This window comes from Solenopsis invicta, chromosome 3 (genome assembly GCF_016802725.1).
Source record: "Solenopsis invicta isolate M01_SB chromosome 3, UNIL_Sinv_3.0, whole genome shotgun sequence".
In the NCBI taxonomy this organism is placed as follows: Eukaryota; Metazoa; Arthropoda; class Insecta; order Hymenoptera; family Formicidae; genus Solenopsis; species Solenopsis invicta.
Window position 1 is genome coordinate 29,683,276 of NC_052666.1, and position 10,737 is coordinate 29,694,012.

At 28.1% G+C, this 10,737-nt stretch overlaps 1 protein-coding gene across 1 annotated transcript; it reads right to left on the reverse strand.

Moving 5' to 3' along the window:
• Positions 1 to 507: 507 nt before the first annotated feature.
• On the reverse strand, positions 508 to 9,420 carry LOC105199450 (gustatory receptor for sugar taste 43a-like). Its single transcript, XM_039447413.1, is given in 11 exon segments — positions 508 to 830; positions 898 to 1,056; positions 2,331 to 2,605; positions 3,026 to 3,073; positions 4,013 to 4,120; positions 4,280 to 4,613; positions 4,695 to 4,911; positions 6,118 to 6,310; positions 7,266 to 7,406; positions 8,424 to 8,723; positions 8,811 to 9,420. Coding segments are annotated over 9 exon segments (1,572 nt in total). The 5' UTR covers positions 7,333 to 7,406; positions 8,424 to 8,723; positions 8,811 to 9,420; the 3' UTR covers positions 508 to 659.
• Positions 9,421 to 10,737: the final 1,317 nt, after the last annotated feature.

Consider the following 10,737-nt stretch of genomic DNA (forward strand, 5'->3'; position numbering starts at 1 on the left):
TTAAGAAAAAAATGAAGAAATTTTATTCGAATGGATTTTTAATGAAAATCTGTTCTTATGTTGTACTACAGTATTATTAGAGATAATCTTTAAAGAAAATATCACCATTGTTAACATAAAACAAGTTTTATATAATATTGTGTTATGAAGTAGTATCGTATCTATATAATGCAAATGAAGTTTATGCTTTTTATAAGTAACGATAATAATTTTATAATAACTTATATGTCTATGTATGCAAATAATATGTTTTAATAATAATATTTGTAAATGATAATGATATAAATTTACTGTATTATATACTCTATAAGTTTAATAACAATTCTTGTCTTATAATAGTCCTGTTTTTTGGATTCATTCGTATTTTTTTTAATTATCTAAACAAATTATGTTTCTATCAGTATTGATACAGTGGAATGTTTAGTTTCCAAACGATACGAAGGTACCGTTTTGGAAAAGGTATAGGCCATTCATTATTCACGATCTACTATTCGGTAAATTATCGACTTACATAGTTTCGTCTAGACGATGATGTTTTTCTCGATGAAGTTTGGTTTAGCATCCTTTAAGAATGCTTTTAAAATAGAAATGAGACGGAACAGGAATTTATTTCATAATTTGGGAAATCAAAAAAAGAATTCTGTTATCTTGGATTTGCTCTAATTTAAGCCTAATCTCCCTGCCGTGAGATTATGAATTGTTGAAGCGTTCTTTAACATTTGCGTGGCGTTTTTTAAAATGTTGTCGATGTTGTCGAAATTGCCTTTCGTATCGTCATCTTTTTGGAACTGTATAAGTATTACAAGATACGTTGTAACAGCACCGGCGATCTAAAAAAAAATATGTTTTTATATTTATTCAAAATTAGAATATGCAGAAAAATAATAAATTTCTTACTGAAGTTACAAGAGTTCGATCCAGAGTAAAAAGTCCGCACGCTGAAAACTCTAAAGGACGGTGTAAGAGCTGGAGCGAAAATATCTCTAGTTGTTTTCTGCCTTCTTTGTTGGAGCTCATCGATAGCAATTGACTGACCATAACTGCTGTTTTTTTTCCCTAAGGTTATACAAACCACATAGAAAGATTATGAGATAATAGTTACAAAAGCAGGCCGTATGCATAGTGATTCATTTTAAATACTTGAATTTTAAAATCAAATTGTCTTAAATATTATTTGAAATAAAAAAGAAAATTAAAAGTCTTGAATGTCTTAAAAGTTAGCTACTGTTACAGTTAATGTACGTCAATATTTTTCCCACAAACAATTTGTTCTATTTAACTGTACTTCCATTTATAATGTATGCATATTACATTTAAATAAGTAGCGGATATTAGACATTCTCGAGAAAATGACGATTAAATATTTCCAGCACCTATAGTACCGTTACAGACCGCTATTACACGGCACTATTAATCAGATTTAATAATTCGTAGTTTTGAAATTGGCCAATCAGTATTCTTCTGAAGAATGGAATAACTGTAATTGGTCAGTTTCATAACTTCGAATGTTATTAAACCCGATAGTACCGTGTCAATTGACAAGAACGATTGTCAGCGGTGTAACTCGTGGTGTTAGGACGTTGACTGCTACGCTCGGAATCTCAGGTTCGATCCTCGCGGATGAAACGTTTTTTTTATTTAAATCTTGTATTTTTAAAGTGTTATATATAATTTTTATATTGTTTTTAAATATTTAATATAAAATGTTGTTTTTTTTAAATCAAGGATTTTAAAAATGGTCTTTATTATTAATTAAATAAAAATTTCTCATGAACACAAAAAATAAAAATTTACAATGATTATTAGAAGAACATCAAAATAAATGTTTCTATAAGTTGTAAATTTTTATTGCAAATATATTTTTTGTGTTTATGAGAATTTTTTATTTAATTAATAATAGAATAGCATTTTTAAATTTCTTGGTTTAAAAAAATAACATATTTTATATTAAATAATTAAAAACAATTTAAAAATTACATATAATAATTTAAAACTATAAGATTTAAATGAAAAAAATATCTCATCCCCAGGGATCGATCCTGGGACTTCGAGCGTAGCAATCAACATCGCATGCTACGCTGATGACTCGACAATGACAGATATTGGAAATATTTTTGTTGCTACAATTCGTATGACATTTTGTAGAATTTTTTCCAGAATCGTTGCATATAAAGTGTAAAAAGTTAAAAATTATCGGTGATGTATAAGATAAAGCCAAACATTTTGAAGGTGTTCTATCGTCTTTAGGACATTCCTTGGACATTTGTGCTATAAAAATAATAAATTATCAATTAATCAGTCGATTAATTTTATAAAAATTAAAAATTGACCTGTGTCGTAGCAGCATATGTAGGTTGCACGATCATGAGTAATCTCCAAGTATGAAAGGTGCACCATAGTCCTTGTACCGCGAGGAATAATGGTTCACGTCTTCCATCGGCTTCCATAATTAAAAAGTATGGGGTGATGATTAAATGTATCAGGCAAGTGATTGTAATCACAAGCACAATGACACCATAAGCAGCGTTTATGAGTGTCACCGTATCACATAATGATGCATGAACCATCATTAATTGGGATATGGTGTCCGTGAAACTTTTTTCATCTGTTAAAAAATTTACTTTAATGACTTAAAAGTATATTTTAATTAAAATACTTCTTAAATTATAAGATTTAACTTAATATTACAAAATGACATTTAATAATTGTCCAAGATTTTTTAATTTTTGAAATATCTCGTATTTCTTAATTATTAATTACGTAGAATAACTATAAAGTTTATTTCCATATTCCATATTTTGGAAACAGTTTGAAATTATTAAAAAAATACAGAATACATGTTTGATCATTTCGTGGAGCTATTTTTTTAAGGGGGTTGGGCGGAGATACGTAGAGTAACCGCTCGAAATGACAGAACATGTATTTCGCAGATTTTCATAATTTTGAACTTCTGAAATATAGAAGCTAGAAATACATTCTAGAGATATCTTGTATATAATTTGTTACGAACAATTTATATACGTACGTGCATCTTTATAATGCGAGATGGTATCAAATTGTTTCCAAACATTTGCTAGAAACAATAAAAAAATGACTGTAAATTTATTATTCAATATTTAAGTTATCTAAGATAACTTATCCTATATAATCTAGCATCCAATATGATCTATTTTCTTCAAGTGTATAAATTGAACAAATAACAACCAATATATCATATAGGCTGTCAACCTGACTTATTTGTAACAGTGAACTTTTCAATTTATGTATAATGTTGACAATGCATGAATGAAAACAAAAGTGGAATTTTCCGTGATTGTTTCTTACAATCTAATATTTCGTGGATAAGTTAATACTTTCTATAACTGTCAGGTAATTATTTATACATAACCATATGCATGAGGGAATTGATTGGTCTATTTCTCTATCATATGCTAAAGGACCAATCAATTTCTTTATGCATATGGTTATCGCGGGGGACACAGATCTTGTGTTACCGTTGCAATAGAGATATTTCAACTGAGCTTGAGACGACAATTTCTTTTATTTAATTTTCGTAAGTGATATAATAAAGAATAGATTGTATTCAGGAGTGGTTGTTCATCAAAACCTAATCACATACATAACAGGGTTACTACTTCATGCATTGCCTTTATCGTCTCTCATTATCTTCAGTTCTACATCCATTTCGCACATGTAGCTCCGATAATGTTCGATCTTACCACTTTGGTCTCTATTATAGCAAACCTCTTAGCTAGCTGATTTTCTGACTATTTATAGCCCTGATTACTTGATAAATACAGGTGTATTAATATACATTAATACGAACAACCTCGAAAGTGATAGTGACTGATATGATTTATAGTAAAAAGTTTTGAAATTTTTACAGCGTTAGTCCGAAAATTTTTTGATACCGTTTAATATACGTTTTATTTTTGTATTTATGGCTTTACAAGGTAATGAAAAGCGACAAAAGGTACAAAAATATTTCTAAACATATATCGCGAGATCATACCATTTGTGATAGAAGAATCCATGATTTTTGATTTTCGAAACATTCGAACATTTCCCATGTCTTGTCGAATATATGTAGTGAGTTGCCCTTGATCATGAAGGTCACCAGCTAAGAAGTTAATATCATTTTAAAAACATGTTTGAAAACGGCTGGGAAAAGGGAAGAAAAAACTTAACCTGCACCGTACATAACACATTATAGTTATATACGAATCGTCTAGTTAAGAAAAGAGATTTTTGAATCATTAGTTATAACGATAATTCGTACCTAATCCAAGATCTTTCCTGAATTGATTTGTGATTCTGCCACAATTAAGGATATTCTCAAGATTCTTGTTGAGTCTGCAGAATCTCTCGCACACATTGTATGTAACAACGGCGTATTGAACTTCCATCATCATAATGACGATATACATGAAGTACAATGGAACGTAATTGATCGGACCTTTATCGTCCAGTTTCTTATTTAGCTTTACTTCATAATTCCATGTATAGATATCAAGGCACGAGATAGTGATGGAATAAAATAAGCTGCACAGCGTCACGAGGATTGTGTATCGCTGGATCTTCTTTGGCGAGACAATTCCTAGCTTTTTATCGCACTTTAATGCAACCAAGTATAATGAATATGAATATCAACTATCAAGTGCATTCCACGCTATGGTTAATTAGATTATACCTACGTCGACCAATTTATCGATTATTGTTTGCACCTGTTTCCAGCATAGAATTGAACTAACGATAGAAGCGGTTGTGAGACTCATTACACCTACTATATCGCTGGTGGTAACAATCACAGCATTCTGTGACTTGAGCCGGGTGCTGTGCTTCCATCCATCTCTCAAATCACGTCAGAAACCCCAAATTTCGGCACCAATCAGGCATATGAGTAGACACATACTGCAACACATTATTTTATTTCACATAAACAGCACACAATATTTAAGATAAATCTTTATTTTTTATAAATATTGTATAAATATTTTATATATATTTTATGTATAATACATAGATGAAAGAAAAAATTTACAAAAATCTTTATTTAAAATGTTATTAAAATATGGACTAGATATTTTATACAGTATTTATAGTAAATACAAGATTAATGTTTCTAAAAAGATTATAAAATATTTTATAAATATTTATTTTTTATTTACCATAAATATTATACAAAATATTTAGTCTATGTTTTATTAACATGTTGAACAAAGATTTTTATAAAATTTTAAAAAACCTTTTCTTAATCTATACAAAAAAAAAATTTATAAAATGTGATAAGTAAGTAAATAATTATTTGAATTTAATATTTTATAAATAATTTTTATATATTTATTTTTTATTTATTGCAAAATATTGTATGAAAATTATTTATACTTTAATACTGTGTTAAATAATTATGGTTACACTTATTAAGCAATGCAAACTTAAATCACGCAAAAGACATTAGGAGGACGTCATTAAGACTGTCTTAAGTCGATGTTGGAGTGACGGCCAAACTCCTGTGACCTTTCTAAGGAGAAACGCGAGATCGGATAAACGTCTATTAGACGTCGTGGGGAAAGAGTCTTAAAAAAAAAATGTCTAGGAATATTAGGAATTAAATTTAGACTGCACATGCAAGGAATGAAAAGTTACTCTTTAAAAGTAACTTGTTACCAAATTAAAAAAGTAACTAGTTACCGTTACCGTTACATAGAAAGTAATGATTTGTTACTTTTCCGTGACTTTTTCTAAATTTTGAAATGAAATTAGATTATGTTTAAAAATTTTAATATAATTTTAAACCTCTCTTTTAAAATAAATAAAACTACAAAAATTATATATAAAATCAATGAATTTTTTATCGATATTTTTAATATAAAGTTAATTACATCACAAAGACTAATTATGTCACAAAGACTTTTGTCTGAAAATTTTACTTTATAATGTAATATAAAAGTAAAACCATGAAAATCGACTCGACATTGAATCGACGTCAATCTGATCTATTATCATTTCTGGCTGGGTACAAAGAGATATACTTCTCTATATTTAAAAGCATTAAATTAATTTGATTCATATATTTGCGTGAATAAAGAATTATTTGATTTTATCATTTATTATTACCTGTAAACGCTATCAATGATACTCAATCGGCCTTCATATCTACCAGGTACTTGTACGATGAATCTCGTTGGAAATACACCGGACAGTTTGCTAAGGTGATAAATCGGAAATACTGCTTGGTATAGATCGCTGTTTACTAACTTGTCATTCGTCTCATCAGAATTTACGTCGTATTCCACGTTTGTAGACTTGTCTACATACATTCAGATTACACTGTATTATTCCAATGTACACTGATTATATACTGTACTATCGATTTAAATCAACCCCAAGTAGAATACGTAATAATAAACAAAATTTAATACACTGCATTTTTTTATAGAGTACAATCATTAAAATTCTGCAAATCCTGATGTAAAATTTTATTTTATATATCAATTAAGCAACACTCATCAATTTATTTATAAGCATTAATTTCACAAGCATTAATTCTATAAATGATATCATTTTTTATAGATGTAATTAACTAGTCTATAAAATATAAAGAAAAAACTTTGATATACTTTAATGTATTTTGATATGCACTTGATTTCGTAAAGATAATAATTTTTTTAAAGAATGAATGTAATTTTTTTCTCAATACTTTAGTCCCTTCTTATCATTTTTTTTCTCTTGTATCACAAAAAATTGATTAAGTGATTAAAATAAGTAAAATTATGGAAAAAAAGTAAATAATAGGTTGCTTACAAAAACCAAATAAACCGTTCTTTTAATCTGGTTTATGATATACCAAATCATTTTCTATCCGTAGTGTCACATTATTAATAATTTTATTCCTATAAAAAATTAAATAGAAAACAAGAAATATAAATAAATATTATATAAACTTTCTAAGAATTAAACAAGTCAATTTCAAATTTTTTTACACCCTAGTCCAAATCTCCTATCTCATTCCGTCTTCACACAGCAAGCGATCGAAAATAAGAGGTCTTCTATTATATGTACAAAAAAAAAATATTTTTACAATAATATTTATACATTAAACGATTTCAAGATGATAAACTTTTTGTTTTCTGAAAATTTAACTTTTTGACTCTGAACTTTTTTAACTGTTTGGTTTTTGTGGGAACCTCTTGAAATATTTTACACATTCAAAAATTACAATCATCTAGAAATAATAAAATATATAATAACATGCATTATCTTACTGTTCATATTCGCCATTTGTTGTTTCTCAAAATTATTCCATCGTATGTGTACGTCTTTTCTAGACATGAGGATGATTTCTCTGATGATATTTGAAGAAGCATTCACAAAATAAGTACACGCGAGTTGTACTTAATAAATTCCTATAATCATATATAACAATTAAGTTTACAACTTTCCAAATCTTTGTTATGTTTAAAACAAAATATTGAAATAAAATGTACAACGTATTCCAGCATGTAACATGTCTAGCAATATATATTATAATGACATTATAATATAGTAATAATATATATTACAAATTACAATAAAATATTGCCGAAATCTTGTAAAATGCGATATATTATATAATATTGTAATTATATTATTGAGATACAACACAATATATTATAAAATATATATAAAATTTTGTAATATTTGTATTACATTGCAGTATAACGTAGAATTTTGAAATATTATTGCAATGCCATACTTGCCATATTATAATATGGACAGTATAGTGCTATATCGTCGACAGATGAATACAGCGGCGTTCTATTTTCTGATAGAAAACTACACAAGATATATAAAAAAAATGTAATATTATGAAATTTGTCAACTACAATATATTCTATTCAAATGATGCCTTTTGAAAGTGAGTCTCCAAAATTGGGCATCAAGGATAAAAGTAAATAAATTATATATATATATATATATATATATATATATATATATATATATATATATATATATAAGAAATTCATGCAAGATTTTGTGTCAAAATTCTTTTTTATAACATAAATTCATTCAGAACATAAAAGTCTTTTGCTCAAATGACTACTAAATATGTCACTTTTTCATAGATAAAGCAAGGCGCACATATAACAATCGGTAGCGCAATCATAAAATTCTTCTGAAAATGATATCCATATATATATATATATATATATTGGAATCAGGCACGAACTTTTGCATTCACCAAGTTTTGGCGGATATTTAAATATTTTTATTGTAATATTTTTCTAATATTTCAGCTATTCATGCTAAATCTCCGTGTAATATTGCTACGGAAAAGTAATATTGCTGTTATGTTATGTGCTGCATAGAATGTATACATATATGTAGTACACAGATATGTAAAATAAAAGAAATAAATTGCGATTTTTTAATATAAATATCACCTTTTAGCCTTTAGCAAGAAACGAAATCACGAGAAAATTCTTCGCTGGCTGATGCTGTTCCTTCACTGTACGAAATTGATTTATGAAACGTTGCCAACCTTATCGTTAGAATTTGTCGTCAGACTTATTGACGTATTCACCGAATTCACATTGTCAGAACGTGAATCGCAGAGTGGAGTACGGCCAACCGCGACGCGCAAGTACGTTGTTGCGTTTTATATGCTTACACCCACCCCATTCATACATGTCAGATCGTCGACAGGTAATTGTGTTGACGATCAACTGCTCCCGATGCTTATCCTTTAAAAAAAAACACCCTTTTATCTCTCTACGACACGCACTCAAACGTGTTACGATCTCAGATTCTAGTTTGAAGTTTGAACGCACGCATTCTTAGCAGAAATTTGCGAGACGGACTTTAATCTTAGGTTAATTGTTTGAGGCTCGTACAAGAAACTCGTCGTCCAAAAGATAGTCTTTTTATGACAACAAATTGTGACTGTTTTTCTTGCATATAATTCGATAAAAAATCGATAGGAAAATGTGATTCCTAGGTATAAATCATCATAATCTTTCCCACTTATAATATGTTATTAAATAAGTCAGAGAATGACAGAAAAATCGATGATAGAACTTCTGAAACCTTTTTATTTCATGGAAACTAAACATTTTACTTTATTGGACATCCCAGCCAGAAATGATAATGGAATCGATATCAAAATGATAAATTCGACATCGATTTGACGTCGAAATCATCATTTTGATGTCGATTCGACTATTATTTCTCGCTAGAACTGTTGTTTTTCTTTGCTTACTTGGAGACTCGCGGGAGCGCAGGCGACTCAATCGTACAATACGCGAAACTCAGCCATTCCAAGTCGACATGGCCAGTTGAAACTTATTGGAGTACAGGCGGCTCATTTGTACGCAAAAATAAAAAATGTATTTTTTAAATGTCTCATTAAAATGTTACATTTCCTTTTAGTCAAGTAAAAAAATTGTAAAAATAAAAAAAATCTGAAATATTTATCTTGTAACTTTAAATTATTAAAATTACAATAAAATTTGTTACGATATTTATATATTTGTGGTGTTCATATACATATTAATATGTATATTATTAAATATTATTAATTTTTACATTTTACACAAACTATTTATTTCTTATTAATTTTTTTTACAACTAATGATCGCAGTAATCTCTCGTCATGTTGTATTTAATAACATTCATTTACAGCGGTAATTAGAAAAATGATAAAAAGTGAAAATAGAGAACGTCCGATAAATGCAATTATATATATATATATATATATATATATATATATATATATATATATATATATATATATCAGTTGTACAGCTAGACTTTAGAAAATGAAATACAACTTTTCACAATTGACAGCCGTGTAGAAAGGAGAGACAGAAAAACGACAAAGAGCGCAGATTTTAGAGAGAGAAGACTGCAAATTGAGCACACCATGCTTTTATTCTATTCTGTAATTTTCTTACTTACTTGATACAAAATTCTCGTGCCCACCTAGCGGCAGTGCTCGAAAATCTTCTGTTCTTACATTTCTCTGTAAATAGGTTTTGCAGAAAAAATGCAAAGAGATTTTTTTTCAAATTTCTGTACTGTTTCCTCTTTTTTTCTGCATTTATTTTATGATTGCACTAAAAAATTTGTTATTACTTTTTGTCTCAATTTTTTTGCAAATAGATCTTGCAGAAAAAATACAGAGATATATTTCTCAGAAATAATATTCTCTACAAATTCTCTGAAAATTTGTCTGTGTTTCCCTGTATAGTTTTGTCTTTAATTTTTCTGCAAATAAATTTTACAGAAAAAGTATTGAAATATCAGATTATAGTTATCGTAGGCCAGTATTCAGTCCGTTCTTATATTTAAGATCGTCTAGTCCAGTAACGGTCATAAATGCCTTCCCGGTACATAGTTATGCGCATGCGTTCATATAAAATATGTTTCGTGCATTATATAAAATGATAGGGGAAAAGACGGAGATGTTATTAAGACGCCATCAACCAATCAAAGAGCTGTATCAGCATTCTAAGACATTACTTAAGATAATCTTGATATAAGAATCAACTATAATATAAATACTGGCTGTAGAAATTCTGGTGAAGGCCCTTTGTCATTTTAGATTATTGATGTTAAGTTATCTATATGAAATAGAATGTGCTATAGTATTAAAAAATGTATTTTTATAATATTATATAAATTTAATTTGTCAATAAAACCAATTACATAAAAACTTAAATTACATAAAAATAAAAAATTTTTAATTCTGTAAAGATT